This window comes from Aricia agestis, chromosome 6, assembly GCF_905147365.1.
Source record: "Aricia agestis chromosome 6, ilAriAges1.1, whole genome shotgun sequence".
Taxonomy (NCBI): domain Eukaryota; kingdom Metazoa; phylum Arthropoda; class Insecta; order Lepidoptera; family Lycaenidae; genus Aricia; species Aricia agestis.
Genome location: NC_056411.1, coordinates 16,944,779 through 16,963,176, shown reverse-complemented (window position 1 = coordinate 16,963,176; position 18,398 = coordinate 16,944,779). Strand labels below are relative to the sequence as shown.

At 38.6% G+C, this 18,398-nt stretch overlaps 2 protein-coding genes across 2 annotated transcripts; one reads left to right on the top strand and one right to left on the bottom strand.

The window, feature by feature from the left end:
- Window positions 1-2,257: 2,257 nt before the first annotated feature.
- Window positions 2,258-3,864, bottom strand: LOC121728420 (adenosine deaminase AGSA-like). The gene has a single exon (XM_042116613.1). The coding sequence runs from the start codon at window positions 3,777-3,779 to the stop codon at window positions 2,280-2,282; it is 1,500 nt and encodes a 499-aa protein (XP_041972547.1). The 5' UTR covers window positions 3,780-3,864; the 3' UTR covers window positions 2,258-2,279.
- Window positions 3,865-7,625: 3,761 nt separating this feature from the next.
- LOC121728419 (adenosine deaminase 2-like) lies at window positions 7,626-9,438 on the top strand. Its single transcript, XM_042116612.1, has one exon. The coding sequence runs from the start codon at window positions 7,749-7,751 to the stop codon at window positions 9,270-9,272; it is 1,524 nt and encodes a 507-aa protein (XP_041972546.1). The 5' UTR covers window positions 7,626-7,748; the 3' UTR covers window positions 9,273-9,438.
- Window positions 9,439-18,398: the final 8,960 nt, after the last annotated feature.

Here is an 18,398-nt window from a genome sequence, read left to right as displayed (position 1 = left end):
CCAGGTGCACAAAATGCTCTCTGAATTAGCTTCAAAGTTCAACTTCAATTTTCTAGACTTATATCAACTCTGATTACTTCTACCTCTTGTAATGATAAAATTTTTCACGTCTGATTTACGGATAAGACAGTCACATGTAATATTAAGTACTTTAAGTAGTGTGTGGACTTAAGACTTTTATACTTAAGTACCTATTATAAATTAATATCCACAGCCGAACATAAAAAGTTGTCCTTTTTTTGAAGTTAAAAAAGGAGTACCTAAATGAAAAACTAAACTAAAACACGCGGTGCTGCCAGTGGTTGTTCGCATTTGGCGTCGCGCAGCCCCATCACAAATGTGCCATCCTGGCCAGAAAGAGGCCCCATTAGGGCTTGTCTAGGCCACCTAGTGTCTCTCTAGATAACTACTATTTCCATAGTAGGTACTATGTCTAAATCGTTACCATGTCGTCAAAAATAACAACCCTTTCCAGCCTTCTTGTTCGCTACATTCAGAAAAGAAACAAAGAAATACTGCAACAAGACTGCAACTCGATACAAACTATGGTCCCCCTAAAAAGTACACGACAAACGGAGCGAGGCATACAATGACTTCGTTAGTCGACGGATCTCAGAAGTGTCACTTCACTCCATATTGTGCCCGTGCACATTAAGACCCTTATCACGACGTCATAGAGTTCAAAATGCTACATCTATATGTAGTCGAGTAAGAGCACTGCATGTGTACATAAGCACTAGGTATATAATCCAGATTCAACTTATGGTACTGTAGGCATCTACTAATGAGATGGAAAACACTAGATTCTAGAATATCCGTTAAATTAGTTTTATCCGCGCTATTTCTGTTATCATGTTTTAAGTTTTGTTATGTTGACATACTTATTCTGTGCTACCAGGAAATTGATTGATATAATATGCCGACGTCGTTTGGTCGGGTTATTATAAGCGTAGCTGACATAACCTGATCATATAAAACCCGCTGTACATATTGGGCCAACGCATTGAACAAGCACATTGGACCAACTTGTAGTAGAGTATCCAGAATGTCACTTCCAGCTAATATGGCCAAGTGGCCCAAGTAGGCCTCTACTCGTTGCGTTGGCCCAATGCGCTGGCTCAGTGCGTTGACCCAATGCTAACCCAATGTGTACAGCCGGCTTAACAAATAACATTATAATATTAACTAAACTCAACCAAAAAATGAAGGTCCGCATTTGCCTATGAATCAATTTTCCTTATGGTACTTAGTACGCACCAAAAAATAATAAAAATATCGACATAATATGAATAATTTAAAAATATAGTAATAAAATATAGTTTTCTATGTAATGTTTTATTTTTATTTTTAATAGAAAATACTAAACAACGAATAAGATACAGTAACAAATGCAACTTGGCTTGTTGTCTGTCAAGCTCAAGACTCGAGTCGCTTTTCTTAATAAATCAAGACAATAACTATAATTATATAATGATGCTATAATGTAATTTTCTTACAGAAAATATTATTTACGAGCTTTTGCCCGCGGCTTCGCTCGCGTTAAGAAGTATTATTAAATACAAACTTTCATCCCCTATTTGAACCCCTTGGGGTTGGAATTTATCAAAATCCTTTCTTAGCGGATGCCTACGTTATAACATCAACCTGCATGCCAAATTTCAGCCCGATCCGTCCAGTAGTTTGGGCTGTGCGTTGATAGATCACTTGTCAATCAGTCAGTCAGTCACCTTTGAGTTTTATATATAATATAGATATTTATGAGGTATCTAGTATTGACTAGTCGTTTATCTTAGGTTGGGTTGCACCAACTTACTTTAACTGTAACTTTAACTACAATGCAAAATGTCTAATCTTTGGTTAAAGTTAAAAATGTAGGTACGCCATCAAGACGCCATATTTAACCAATAACCATAGAGCTCGACAAGGCTTCAAATGCACGTGGCGAAAGAAGGAACTAACGCTTTCATCATACGAAAACGCCATTTTTGACAGTTCTCCTTTACCAGCCTGCAGCGCCCCCGCCCACGTTCTTGAAAAGCCTTGTCGGACCAGCAACGTCTTCTGTCGAATTCTGTGGTCAAAGTTAGGGTTAAAGTTAAATTAGCCTTACTTAACTATAACTATAACTTTGACCATAACTTTAACAATTAACTTTAACCACGCCTCTGGTGCAACCCAACCTAGTTAATAAATAGGTAGCTACAAGTTAAAATAATAAAAATAGGTCGTAGGAAAATAAATAATAATTTATTATTACTTACAATAATTTACATAACATTTTAATACCTTGAGCAATCGAAGTTATTAATGAACTGGTCCCATTGTGCATTGAATTTCACTATTGCTTCAGTCTTGGCTGCTCCACTCAACGCACTATACATCAAAGAATTCAGGGCCAGCTGTTTCAATACTCTCAAGTCTTCTAAACGGTTGGCCACACCGACAAAAGCAACATAGAAGTCATCAGATAGTGAATCTGCCTCCCAAATGCCAGGATCATCACTAGACAACACCACCGGTAAATCCCTAGCCAGGAATATGCTTAGAGGATGATTCCTTACATCCCGCACTAGAGATAGAACAGCATTGGATATGACGTTCACTTCTATACCGATACCCCTCTTCTTCACCTCATCCATGAGTAAGGGGTGCTTTGGCAGGGCGTACGCGTGGCCAATCCTTTTCGTTCCCAGAAGAATGGCGTCATAGAGGTTGTCGTCCGTCAATGTCCCGTACCAGTTAGTTTCTCCGGCGTGGAAGAAGTAATCCAAGTCCTTAGATGCTTCAAGAAGCTGCGGCACGAATTCTATCAGAGGTTTCCCCGCATCCTCTTGACCGACCAGGTCGAAACCCGCAAATTCTTCCGGCATGTCCTCCTTGATCGCGCGGGCCAGTTGCAAGTATTCTTCTAACTTGGGTATATCGATTCTTCTCGACGGAGCGAATATCAGTTTCGCACCGTAAAAATCAGGATAATCCCTCACGAATCTATGAATCGCTTTCTTGTAAGCCATTGCCGTCACAAGCATTGGAAACACCGTCCCGTCCAGCTCGTACAAGTTAGGAAGCAGGCTCCTCACTTCCACGTACATTACGTTGTCGCTTCGGAATTGTTTCAGGACGTCGTAGAAGTATTGCTCCCACACCGGCCTGTACGTGACGAGGGGGAGGATTCTGCCGAAGTATTTCAGAAACACCCCCCAGGATTCCTTAATCGTTGGATATACTGCGCCAGGGTCGTCGGTGTACATCGTGAAATAGGCTCGGATTTTCGCATCGAACTCTGTAATGTTTCGAGACAGTTTTCTCGCGTTGCTCATGAGCTCCCACTTGTTGGCGCAAATGTCTTTGGGCGACTTGTTGGAGAATTTGAACTTTACGTCGCCGTCCTGAAAGCAGACGTACAGGTGATCCATGTAGGTAATATTCACGACGTAGTCCGGTCCCAAGATGCCCATATCGTGGACGTGCAACGCCGCACCCTTGGGCATGTCCCTGATAATTCTATACACTTTCGACAGCTCGATATCGCGCATATATTCGAAGAAGTGATGCGAGAAATTGTAGTATCTGGGGTTATCGAAGCCGTAATCGATCTCTCTGAACTTGTGTCGCATCAGGCAGTCGTTGACGGCGCTCTCTTTGTCTGTGAGCTCGGATCTCCCCCCGAGCGATAGCCTCGCCTCGTTTCGCACCATCTTCGCTCGCTCCTCACTGTACTCGCGGACGGAGGCGAGGCACACGGCCGGTATACACAGCAGTAGATATACAGATCGCATTTCGGGTCGGAGGGTCGACGTGTGATCCAGTAAGCAGCCGCCGTGACACTGGGGAGCGCGCCGGCCGATGACCCTCGGCTTGTGACGTCACTGCACCCAATAATAACACATTTAAAAACAATATCTACGTATATCGCAGATAGCTGGAAATAATATTTGCAATATGTCAAATTAATGCAGTGTTCAATCTAGTTTCGCAAGATCAGCGTTACTGGTTTTGACTTCTGATGTACAGAATTTGCAAAAATATCCGTGAACTACTAATCACATAATGTCTGTTTAATGTACTTACTGGTAATATTAGAATAACTGCTTATTCTTTAAAGTATGTGCCCAAATTTAAATGAACAAGATGCATAAAAAAATTAAAGATCTAAAATAACAATCGACAATGAGGTAACTAAGTAATTAGATGTTCTGTTTTAAATAAGAAGAATGAATTCGGAAATGATTGGTCTCGCGCGCGCGAGACCAATCATTCATCTAAAAAAAGGACATTTTCTAAAAATGATTCTTAGCTAGATCGATTTATCGCCCCCGAAACTCCCTTTATATACAAAATTTCATGAAAATCGTTGGAGCCGATTCCGAGATTCCAATTATCATCATCATAATATTAATACATGAACGAAAAACTTGGGGAAACGTAGGTGCATAAAATTTTGCACAGTTATAGTTTATATGGTGAAGGAGTGCATCGAACTAATATTATTTTGAAATTATGCTTTTATCATACATTTTTTAACAAATAAAAAATTACGCACACTACAACACACACACATGAGAAATGACAGATTTTTTAGTGACAAGCCTATACATACGAATTATACTCTTTTATTTATGGTTGAAGTCTGTTGACAGCAAGTTGACAAATTAAAAATGGATTATAGTTTTTTTTTATTGAATTTAAGATACTTACTATTAAACAATGCTTACACGGCCAGTCTGAAATCAGCTAAAGCGGGGAATTGACTACCGGGCCGCTCGCTACGGGCCGCCCGTCACGGGCAGGTCTGTCGCATGTCTGCTCGTCAATTCCTAGGTACGGGCACAGACATGCCCGCCGGCCCGTGCCCGCAGCCTGCCCGCGAGATCGCATTTTTCCCGCGCGGGCACGGACAAGTCTGTACATGAATGGTCGCGACGGGCGGCTCGTCGTCATTCGCGCCTTGGAGAGCGACTGGAGTGCAGTTAAAGTAATATTTTAAAATATATTATTGTAAACAATACAAACATTAAACTTAAGAAAAACCAACAAAAATAATTTTAACATTCGTTTATTTCCATTTACCGGTCGCATCCTTGTTTGTGGAAAGTTAAAAGCAAGGATTACATGAACACCGATCTACGTAAAGCCGCTTACAGCGAACTTATTGAAAAATCCAAAGAAATCAATGCCGATGCTGATCTATCATCTGTTAAAAAAGAATATCGAGTCCATGAGTCCACGACCGAGCTGCAGCTCCCTATCTATTCGACTGACTTGCCTGTTCTGTGTGTGTTCAATAGGGGCAAGCGGCAGACTTGTCCCAGACCGGGCGGCCCGCGGGCAGCCCGGTAGTGAATTCCCCGCTTAAGTCCCAGAGACAAGACAAAAAAATAATAAAGTCAATATTTTTACAAAATATAGGTAATAGTCCTAATGTCCTTGAAACTAAGGTCGAATTTCGACCATTGGGTGATCTCTAGTATTATATAATATAAGTACAAGAATTATTACTCGTTTAAAGATATAAGAATATTGTATTATAATAATTAATAAGTAATCACATAATATTAGGTAAGTATATTATAAGTATATGCTTTAATATTTTCCTTACAAGTGATTTATTAGTAGTGTGGACTGTGAATTATAATGAATAGGTTACTGGAGATTATATTTAATTAAATAAACAGTTGCAATATGCATCGCTAATCGCTATAAGTCATAGAACTACCACATTAATTCATCTAGCCTACAACTCCGTTGCGCCGAAATTAGTTTATCGCACGGGAACCGTACATTTTTTCGGAATAAAAACTATCCTTTACATAGGATAGTTGCTTTGAGTCCCGGGAAAGGACATACAGAGGACATAGGATTTTTTTTATCTCGGAAAAAAATACATTTTCCGCGCGATTAAAGAATTTTGGCGCAACGGAGTTGCGACTTACGAGCTTCATCTACTAACGGCCGTTCCCAATATTCAATCTATCTCTGGTTTGACATACAACCGATCAAAACTAACATTGAATTGACTAAAATATATGTCTCTAATGTCTAATGTGAGCTAACCATATCTCTAGTAGAGCAAAACCAGAGATAGATCAAATATTGGGAACGGCGGTACCTAAGGAGTAAGGTATAACATCTGTATGTCATCAAAATATACATCCGACAAACAATAATTTTTTGTCTAGTAGGCAACTTAAATAATTTTGAAGCTACGTTTTGAAGCTACTATAAAATCATTGTCAATTGTTTTTTTAATGTTTGCGTACCGCAACGAGTACAGCTACGGAGTCCCGGGACTCACTAAGTTTGCGTTTTTCAATATTATATTATGTTCTATGGCTATTTGTTTCCCAATTTGATATAGGTTCATCTGTGTATTACATAGTACCATCAAAATCGCTTTAATAGCACTTTTTTAAGCCATCCTATATCCTCATATTATTATCTAGATACGTAGGTCTTTGTTTATTTCGTCGTTTTGTCATTGAGCGGGCATTTAGTACATATTCTTAGGAGCCATTGTCTGAGTGTCATGTTTTACAGCCCCCCGAAGGAGTCCCCACACCATAAGTAAGCGATGCGCCCCCGACAATATCCAGGAGTGTCATCCATATATTTTGAAGGAGTAATCTGAAGATTAAAGCCTCGCATCCAACTCGTATGACATTCGCGGCGGCCATGTTTTTTTCTTTTTTAACGAATGCACAGGGGCGGTTCTGTAAAGTGGTACTCGAAGTCCCCGACCCTTGCGCTGCATAAAATCAGCATGGCGGATGAGACAGGCTCGGTTTCTTTTCAAATTATTTTTTAGTTTCTTTGGAGCATTGAAAACAAACCCTTTTAGACGCCGCTAGCTGTAATTTACACCAGTACGAGAGTAAATTTATCGTTTAAAAGTCTATAGAACTCGGCCGGATTATACTGGATCGTTTTTGGAGTCTTTTCAAGTTTTTTTTTCTTTTGCGAGCGCTCGCGGTTCGCAATGTTTTATTAGATTATTGAGCTAGTGGAAGTTTGAGTGGGCAATTTTGTTTTAAATGGCTACATTTGTAAAGAAATGTCAAAAAGAGCAAGCGTTGAATGGAGTAAAATGAATGGAACCGGAGTAAATTAACGGGCACTTCGTTATTAAGTTATTTCACGGTTCCCGCTCGCTATTCAGATTGGAAAAGAAAACAACTTTTGCAAGTCCAATTGTAAAGACATTTTTTTAGATTTTATTCTCCGATGATACTTAAATCAGTTGCAACTATTATTTATTCCAATTATTGAGAACTTGCCAAAATTCACCATAGTTCATATTATTAGCTTACTTTTCTTCTAAGTCCGAATTTCGGGCTATAGATTGGCGGTATTTCCAATGATAAACAACGGACAACATGATATTATATAAATCTGCTAGTTAAACAATCCTTTAGAGAAATTACAATATTTTCTAGTATCTGAGCATAGGCATTCAGCGCACGTGTGAGCATATTATAAGCATCTATTGATTGGGATTAAAATAACCTGTTAGTAGCGATAATGACTCGCGGGTAAATTTAAATTATATATCATATTGATTAGACAACACTATCATACATCGAGATTATGGTTCGCGTTGATACTGCTAGTGCCACGTTCAGTATCGAGTTTCGCTCGTAATGTTGCACCGGCCGGGTTTGTAAATATTGTTAATGAAAACACGGACGTGAGACGATAGCGTTGCGAAACGAACCTTGCACCAGATCACTTAAATACTGGCGTTCGATGTGATGGTGAAAATGTGGCCTGTGCTCCTGTGCTTTCTGCTGGTGAAATCTGGTGTCAGTGATGTGTTCGAAGATATCGTCGAGGAACGAAATAGAATACTACATAAAGAACTCGACATGATGCTGGGTGCCGATATCATCCTGAACGACACGGAGGAGCTCGCCAATAAAATCGTAATGGAGTTGAAGCACAAGGAAGTCGATTTTGGCTTCCAGAATCCCCAATATTTTAACTACTCCAAGCATTTCTTTGATTACAAGGACGAGGTGAAGAAGTCGGAGCTTTTTAAGATCATTCGTCGTATGCCCAAAGGCGCGGTGCTTCACGCCCATGATACGGGCATCTTGAGTGCGGAATATGTTCTCAATATCACTTACTGGGACGATTTGTATGTGTGCTTCAAGAGTGCGGGAGTCCAATTTTTGTTTGCCGAAGACACCCCCGCATCTCCGTGCGAAACGCAGTGGCAGGTGATGAAAAACGCAAGATTCTCGTCAGGAAACGTAGAAAAGTTTGATGCTGAGCTACTGAAATATTTTTCCATCATCATACCTAATCCACTGGAAGTGTATACAGATGTCAACACCGCGTGGTCGAAATTCCAGGAGTATTTTATTGTGACGACCGCGCTGTTTTCCTACAAACCCGTTTGGGAAAAATACTTTTATGATACCCTAAAGGCTTTAAGAGAAGACAACGTGATGTATTTCGAAGTGAGAAGTGTTCTACCACATTTATACGATCTCAAAGGTAACCATTACGATGAAATACAAACTGCAGGCTCCTACAAGGACGCGTTAGATAAATTTATGATGGATTATCCAGACTTTTATGGAGCGAAATTGATATACGCACCTCTGAGGTTGGTCGATGCTAAAACAGTCAACAAATATCTAAAAATCGCCTACGAATTAAAGAAGAAGTACCCAGACTTCGTGGCCGGCTTCGATTTGGTCGGTCAAGAAGATTTGGGTGTGCCGACGAAGGAAGTTTTTAAGGAGCTCGTCCAAGCTCGGGACAAAATCGACTTCTTTTTCCACGCCGGTGAAACCAACTGGTGCGGGACATCTTCGGACGAAAACATTCTTGATGTTATCCTACTCGGGACGAAACGGATCGGGCACGGGTTCGCTCTGATCAAGCATCCGGTGCTGATGGAGGAGATAAAGAAGAGAGATATAGCTTTGGAAGTAAATGTGGTGTCGAACGCTGTGTTGAAACTTGTCGAGGATGTGAGGAACCATCCTCTGGCGGCTTATATCGCTCAGAATCTGCCTGTGGTGCTTTCATCTGATGATCCAGGTGTGTGGGGTGCAGATCCTTTGTCCCACGACTTCTATGTCGCCTTCGTGGGTGTGGCTAGTAGACACGCGGATCTGAAGTTACTAAAGAAGCTAGCTCTGAACTCTTTGTACTATAGTACTTACCCGAATAAGGATAAACTAGTCCACGAATTCGAAATACGATGGACGAGATTTATACATAGTGTTGTTGATGATCATCATAAGGTTATTCCTAGTGTTTAGTTATATTTATATGATATTATTTTCTTGAATACCTATCCCTCCGATGCTGCTCAAATCTTACACCAGTTAACTTTAGATTAATAGATGTTTATCTGTTTTTTCTACCTCATCTGTTAGGTAATAGGTTTAAATTACTTTGTGCTGTCGGCTTATTTACTTATCCTACTTTTCTACTCCCAGTTGTTAATTTATACTTTATTCTTTGTTACGATATAATATACGTCTTCTCAAATAAGCTTTTATTTTAATGCAGACAATAATAATTACTGAACAGTAATTAAATTGAATATTTAACAGTAATGACTCTGAGTGCGATATTTACTGTCGCACTCAGAAGTCAGAGTGGAACATCAATTACTTAAATGTAATTACTTAATTTAAAATTTTGACATGAGCCTCATACATTATCTGTCAAACTCTTCATTAAATTGAGGGTTAATCATAATTATTAAATGTCTCTGAGTATGGCGGTTAGTAGTTTGGTATTAATATATTTTAAATATCATTAGGTAAGTCTATCTATTTATATAAAACTCAAAGGTGACTGACTGATTGACATAGTGATTTATCAACGCACAGCCCAAACCACTGGACGGATCGGGCTGAAATTTGGCATGTAGGTAGATGTTATGACGTAGGCATCCGCTAAGAAAGGATTTTGATCAATTCCAACCCCAAGGGGTTCAAATAGGGGATGAAAGTTTGTATATAATAATACTTCTTAGCGTGAGCGAAGCCGCGGGCAAAAGCTTGTATGTATATATTTTTACCTAAATCTAATGTCATATTTATATGAAGGTAATTATTACTTAATAATAATAATTATCTTAATTCTTATCTACCGTACATGTTACCTGAGCAACACGTTTTGATCAGATTACTGTTGTCAAAGTATTATCACATGACACATACTATCATTATCTTACGATTATTGTCCGATCACCTGGTGGCTGGTGGTATCTGGTGCCTGGTGGTATTATACCTACTTATTCGATTCTTAGGGCCTGTTTCACCACTTCTTGGTAAGGTGTCGGATAGGCTTATTTGACAGATTCTCCATACTCTATCTGTCAAGTTAAGTGGTGGATAGCCTTATCAGGAAGTGGTGAAACAGGCCCTTAATATTTTAAAGTTAGATAGTTAATGTTAATTTTTGCCCTACTTATGCCTCCTTTCTGAGGTTTGTTTTCCAGTAGATTATCTAGTTATTCACTAGAAGTTTTCATTGGTTAAGACCCAATTTCACCAACGACTGTTAAAGTTAATGCTCGAATCACGTTACCTCCTTCATTTTTCATATGAAAGAGAAGACATGCAATTTTAACAAGCTGTTAACACTAACAGACGCTAGTGAAATTGGGCCTAAGAACAAAACCTGAACCAATTATATTTATCAACACTGTTAAATAGATAAACTCTTCTCATGCTGGAGCGCTTGGTCACACAAATCACAAAAAAAAATACTCTTTCAGCGCTGTTACTTTCACAGTGACCTAAGCATAGGGTTGCCATTCGTCCGGGTTTCCCCGATTTGTCCTAGTTTGAAGGGCGTCCGGGGTGCGTCCGGCCGGGTTTTTTTAAAAGTGTCCGGGTGAAATCCAAACACTTTTTAACTTTTAAGTCATGCAGCAACAAACGAAATATAAAAACTCGCTAAGCATACACACTGTTTCTTGCACGCACTTGAGTTAGTCAGATTTTTACAAAATATTCTTGTTTTAAAAGCAAAAATTGGCAAGACGTTATCGTAAATACTGTTTAAGAGGTGTCCGGGAAAATAACCACATTTCTGCCAAATGTCCGGGAATTTTGTCGTGCTTGACCGGCGAAGGGAATTTGGGTGATGGCAACCGTCCTAAGCAAATAAAAATAAAATTTACAAAACAGAATTGCAATGTCTTCGTAACAGGTGTGGCGTGTGGCGGCTTCTTTTATTTTTTATTGACAATTCCTAATTTAACGGGCCACAGCCTGGGCTATAAGTTTATTTTAACCTAAAATATCCTATGCACTGATCCTTATGCCATCCACATAAGGTCTTGCTAGAGGTAAATAATCTCTGGACGGTCTGTAATTGGTGAAGCGACGCTCGGGTGACAGTGACGCCTGGGTGACAGTGTCACCACTGTGCCGCCTGTGATGAGTGTCAATCTGGCGTGTCACCGCGGCGCCTGCACTAATTGCTTATTAGGATGAAATAACACTGACATTATAATGTTATTGTGTATCTGTCTATTAGCTAGTCACGCTTGGGCCGCTGAACGGATTTAGATGAAATTTTGAATGCACAAAGCTTGGCTCCGGGATGGAGAAGAATTTTGTAAACTAGAAAAGTTGGGGGACATCTAGTCATTTTATAACTGTGAAGGTGTCTGTCTGTTTATTACTTGGCGCTAACCCCATTTTGTAAAGCTGAATTAAGGCCCAGTTGTGCCAGTGTCGAATAAAGTTAACCCTGGGTTAAATATTATTTCTCTCTTTCGTTCTATATTTTTATGAAATAAAGTAGGTATAAAGTTTTGTTTTTTAAAACGCAGAAGTCAGAAGTCTTGCCTAATTTTAACCAGTTTGTAGAATTTAAGGCCTGAAATCTAATTACGAAGCATTACCTACCAGTTATACTTACATTCTTTTTATTACACCTAATTAAATTACAATTGCAATATCTTTATCTATTTACTACACTACTAGATAGTTGTAATTTTATCAGCGTAACCGATTTTAATCTCGATTTTAATACCAAGCGAGAAATTATGATATTAATAGGAAACTGATTATTAAATAACACAAATATCTAATTATTTTGCGCAGTTTTTAAACGTGGCGTTTTCATTATCAGTGTACCATTCTCATCATCATCATCAGCCAATTGCCGTCCACTGCTGAACGTAGGCCTGCCCCAATGAGCGCCAACCATCCCGATCTTGGGCAGCCCTCATCCATCCTTTGCCAGCTGCCACTTTCTTCAAATCGTCGGTCCAACGTGCTGCGGGACGTCCTATACTACGTTTACCTAAGCGTGGTCTCCACTCTAACGCTTGTCTGCTCCATCTACCGTCTTCCCGTCTGTAGACATGACCAGTCCACTTCCACTTTAGCGTGCTAATTCTATGAGCGATGTCGGTGACTTTAGTTTGTCCGGCGAATGACTATATTAGGAATTTTGTCCACTTGTGAACTAGTTCTACGGTGAGTGTCCACATGATACATTCTCATTGATTTGAAATAACCCGGCCAAGAAACGTAGGGCCGCCATCTGCCTATGAAGTATGAATCAATTTCTTGCTTTTTTTTATGAAATGAGGGGGTAAACGAGAGGGTCACCTAATGGAAAGCAACTTCCGTCGCCCATGGACACTCGCAGCATCAGAAGAGCTGCAGGTGCGTTGCCGGCCTTTTAAGATGGAATAGGGTAATAGGGGAGGGTAGGGATGGGAAGGAAAGGGAAGGGAATAGGGGTGGGTAGGGAAGGGAATAGGGTAGGGGATTGGGCCTATACGGTAAACTCACTCACTCGGCGAAACACAGCGCAAGCGCTGTTTCACGCCGGTTTTCTGTGAGAACTCATATTTTCAACATTTATTTTTGGGTTCCTAATGCCGTCCCTTTAATATAAATATATATTAAAGGGAATTATATCTTCCCTCTATATTTATTTTTAGTATTTGTTGTAGCGGCAACAGAATATAATATGTACTTAACACAATTTCTGAAAATTTCAGATGTCTAGCTAAAGCGGTTCTCGAGATAGAGCCTGGAGACAAACAGACAGACGGACAGACAACGAAGTTTCAGTAATAGGGTCCCATTTTTACCCTTTGGGTACGGAACCCTAAAAAAACATATAATAATAAAAATAATCTTTATTTAAAACTTTCAGCATCTGTTACAATGTGTAGAATAATTATAATATGACCTAGGAGTACAATACAGTTGTTTAAGAACTTACGAAGACAATAAATAACAGACTTTACACGTAGTGTATAACTTTGACTAGGATTGCCATCACCCAAATTGCCTTGGCCGGTCAGGCATGACAAAATTCCCGGACATTTGGCCGAAATGTGGTTATTTCCGCGGACACCTCTTAAAAAGTATAAATTACATTTTGCAATTACGTTTTGCCATTTTTTGCTAAAACATCTTCCTTTTCCAATTACAAGAATTTGTTAAAATCTGATCCTTGAAATCGTACTTTTTGATTAAAGAAGAAACCGAGTGTACCTATGTTTAGCAATGTTTTATCTTTCGTTTGTTGTTGCATGACTAAAAAGTTGGATTTCTTTCGACAAAAGTGTGTGTCCGGATTTCACCCGGACACTTTTCAAAAACCCGGCCGGACGGTCCCCGGACGCCCTTCAAACTAGGACAAATCCGGGGAAACCCGGACGGATGGCAACCCTAACTTTGGCGCCTGCACTAGGCTGAGCCTGTCCTGCAGATCACCAATATATTTTCCTTCTTTTAGACATATAGTTTAGTTAAGATCTAAATTTAAAAAACAGGTATATTTTATATATTATGTTTCTACAGTTTCAAGCAAAAAGAAGTGGTATGAACGTTCGAGATCCTAACACGGAATATATATTAACTAGCGACCCGCCCCGGCTTCGCACGGGTATAAAATAAATAATGGTATTCAGTAGTTTGATTTTAAATAATTTATATTCATTACTACCCGTGGCCCGCGTTGGTCGGTACTGCCCGAAAAGCTACTTTAACGTCCCGCAATTTTTAAATCTGTAATATCTTCGAAAATATTCATTTAAAATTAAAATCGTAATAATTATGCTGTAAAGGGCCATAATCAATAATGTATTTGAAGTATTTAATTGAATAAGGATTATCGCCGTATTGGTTAAAATCGCTTCGAAAATTAGCCATTTGAAGTTAAAAGTAAATGACAAAAAAATATGTTATTGTGGGATAATATATCCATAAGAGATATACTTATACGTGGGAGAGCCATGCTTCGGCACGAATGGACCGGCTCGACCGGAGAAATACCACATTCTCACAGAAAACCGGCGTGAAACAGCGCTTATGCTGTGTTTCGCCGAGTGAGTTTACCGGAGGCCCAATCCCCTACCCTATTCCCTTCCCTACCCTCCCCTATTCCCTTCCCTTCCCTTCCTATCCCTGCCCTCCCCTATTACCCTATTCCCTCTTAAAAGGCCGGTAACGCACCTACAGCTCTTCTGATGCTGCGAGTGTCCATGGGCGACGGAAGTTGCTTCCCATCAGGTGACCCGTTTTCTCGTTTGCCCCCTTATTTCATAAAAAAAAATATACTATCGCGGAGTTTTCTGTAGACCTTTTCAATGTGTACAATGCGCACCCCTGCATTGGTACTTGTTCTATTATCTATTCTGTGGCATTGGTAGCGCCCACTTCGAAACGGACGTAAATCGCAATATTTTAATTTGGCCATAACTTCTAAACCAAACGTCCAATTTTAATCACTCAAAGAGCAAATATAATCTACATAAACTGTACTTAGTGATGAAATTATTTATTTTGATAAGGATTATTAGCATGAGTAAAATAAATGTAGTCAAAAAAAAATCAAGATTTTAAATAAAAAAATGGTTTTTGTGTCTCACTTGACATAGATAGGTATATTGTGTCGCGGACATTTTTGTAGATATTTATAAGATCTACATTTACTTAGAACATTGAATAGTTCTATCTTTTATAGTTTAGGCAGCGTACGCAAAATAAGTAAATTTTCTGGTTGTTTCCGAAAAACTGAAATATCTTACGGAACCCTATATTCTCCAAAATAAAAAGTAGCCTATGTTACTTGTAAATAATATAGCTTTCGAATGGTGAAAGAAATTTTTAAAATCGGCCCAGTAGTTTTTGAGCCTATTCATTACAATTAAACAAACAAACAAACAAAGTTTACCTCTTTATAATATTATATAGTATAGATTAGTGTTATAATATATTCCGTGGATCCTAACACCGTCTTGGGGGACGATATTAGTTTCATGTAAGGGGACGATATTAGGAATTTTTTTTCTGCTTCATCTATTTAAACAAAAAACGTGTTATAATCTCAAAATGTTACTTAATCGATTAACATCTGAGGCAATAAAAATTAGTTTTACAAACATATTGTATAAATAAGTCAGGCATCTCAATATTTTATGGTACCTACCTATCCAAGAATATTTCAATGAAAAACTGACTTTGAAAACTTTTTTGATTTTCCAATTCCTGCCGGTACGAACGGCGTGATGCCCTCACTTCTTCACAATGACCGACTGATGCAACTAGCTCCTAGTTCGTACCACTTATGATAGATTACCATGATTCCCATTAGCTAGTAAAACAAATGCGCAATGTATTAGTTATTACTACCACGCAATTAATGTTTCTGGGTTCCAGTGCGTAAACATTAGTTATCTATCGAAAGCTTAACCCCATTACGATATTTCGGTTGTTCTAGATTCCAGAATAATCTAACAGTTCTTTTGTTCCAGTTTACTACAATCTTCATAGACTTCATGCCTAAGAAATGTTGGCAAAAAAATTAACAAACAAAATAGGTATAATACTTTGGTAATGTTTGAGCCTTGAGGCAATAATAAAAAAATATATAATATCGCCTATCCAAATAACGATGCGAGAATAACGCATATCGCTCCTAAACTAGAATTATTATTATTATTATTATCAGCCTACAGTGTCCCACTGCTGGGCAAAGGCCTCCCCTCTCCTCCCCTAGACTAGAATAAATAATAATAATATCTATGGACGCTTCACAAATAACACCACCACACGTTACGTCTTAATATTCGTACATATTATTTATACGTAAATACTATACATATTTTTAAGATTTGTATTATAGCATACAAGTAATATTTAACAACACATCGGGGATTCGAACCCGCAACCCCCGACTTGAGCACACGCTCAAGCATTGAGCCACAGAGATCATGAAGGTCAATGATCGCTGGTACCAAGTTTCCCCATTTTTACCGACTTCCAAAAAGGAGGAGGTTATACGTTCGGCTGTATGTAATTTTTTTTTTGTATGTTGAACGATAACTCAGCCATTTGTGATCCGATTTTCAAAATTCTTTTTGTGTTGTGTAGGGTTTAACTCGAATTTGGTACCATGTTCACAAAAGTGGTGATCTGATGATGGGATCCTGGAGGAATCGAGGGGACTCCTTGAAATTTGTATGGAAACATATGGTGATTTCAATTTTTTCTGAAGCATTCTAGGTAAATGCTACCAAAAAGTAAGATTTCGCACCAGGTTATACCCTGGATCCGAAGGTACTCAACAGAACTTTTGAATCCTTATAGATACAGGTTCGGGGATTTCGGCGTTGTTCAAATAACTGAAAGCATAAGCCAACACATCAATTTATTTGATAATCATCATCAAAATCATAATTATGCCATGGGTCATCACATTATGACCCAATTATTGATGCCTTCGTGATATTTTGCATCGAAGCAGATGTTTTGATGATTATTTCGCTGTTTGTGGACCGATTTTCAAAATTCTTGTGTTGTTGTATAGGATATAATCTTGATTTTGTATAATAATTACGAAAGTAGTGAGCTGATGATGGGATCTATGAGCAATCGAGGGAAATCCTTGAAATTTATCAAAAGACTCATAGTGTGTTTCTAGTAACTTAAACATATGTTACGAATAAGAGAAAGTTTATACGAAGGTGTCCCTTGGTCTAAAGGCACTGAACAGAACCCCTGAACCTTTAAAGATATTTTTTTTTAAATTGCAGCATCGCTTAGATAACTGCAAGCATTTACCACAATTTCGCTTACAGTAACATAATGTGAATAGTTAACATTTGTAGTGGTTATTTACGCAAAAAGCCTTATCTTGTAGATAACTAAAAAGAGTGAAATTATTATTTTTAACAAAAAATTAAAACCGACTTCCAAGGTATATATAATAATAATATGAACTAAAAAGTATTAAATAACTCTTACTCTATAATAGTGCCATTTTCAGAATTCGTCTAAATCTCAACTATTTCTGTACATACTACAGTCTTCTTTACTTTGAAGTCGGTACCAGTCCCAAAAGCTTCAGATATTCTGACATTGACTGATCTCACGATAAAATTAGCTGGTACCGACCTCAAATAATGAAGACTGTAGTATGTACAGAAATAGTTGAGATTTAGACGAATTCTGAAAAAGGCACTATAAATTATAGAGTAAGAGTTATTTAATACTTTGTAGTTCATATAAATATTGTTTTTACCTTGGAAGTCGGTTTTAATTTTTTGTTAAAAATAATGACTATACCTTTTATTTTTTTATTCGTAGTACCTTTTAAGTGAAAATGCACTTTTGGCCAGGCTATCGATCATGTACATGATAAATCTTGTTATCAGCTATCGGTGCCGCTGCACAGTAATCGTCACCACTTCACCTTTTGATAACCGATTGCCGAATGTGATAAGTGATCTTGCTATCAGGTGATCTGTATTGTCTGCTACGAAATAATACTACGGAAGAAAGAATTTATTCCATGCTGTGCACGATCTAGTTCAGTGGCTCCCAACCTTTTTAGAGGTCTGCTGTTACCCCTATGGCCTGTTAAAGGAACTGATTTTACCTGCCCCTCCCCCCTGCTCCACGTTCAGGCGGTTTCTTGCCTTTTTTAAAATGTTACCAGAGTTGAGAGGCCGCTCTCGCATTTACGAGTGGTAGCTATCGGTACCAACATTTTCAGATTTCTACCTGCAATGATAGGGTATTCTGTAGCTGTTTTTCTCCAAAATGTACAGTGTTTATAATTTATAATTTTTTTCTGCCAATTCATCTATTTTAGGTACTACCTCTGTTACCCCCTTAGAATAGCTATTTTACCCCCGCGGGGGTATTTACCACCAGATTGGGAACCACTGACCTAGTTTTTTATTTCACAGAACTTTCGCACTTTCAGTACGATTTTTGTTGCCCTAGCTCAGTAGGTCTCAAACTTTATTGGTGGCGAAACCCTTTTAAGAAGTATCATTTTTGACGGACCCCCAAAAAAGCTTATTCTATTTCGATGTTTGGCTGTTCGATCTTCGAAAAAAATAATAAGATCTTCATATATTTTCATTAAAAAAAACTATATTTCGA

Bases quoted from the DNA above. Each gene is read 5' to 3' on its own strand.
- LOC121728420 (XM_042116613.1), bottom strand. From the start codon at position 3,779: ATGCGATCTGTATATCTACTGCTGTGTATACCGGCCGTGTGCCTCGCC.
- LOC121728419 (XM_042116612.1), top strand. From the start codon at position 7,749: ATGGTGAAAATGTGGCCTGTGCTCCTGTGCTTTCTGCTGGTGAAATCT.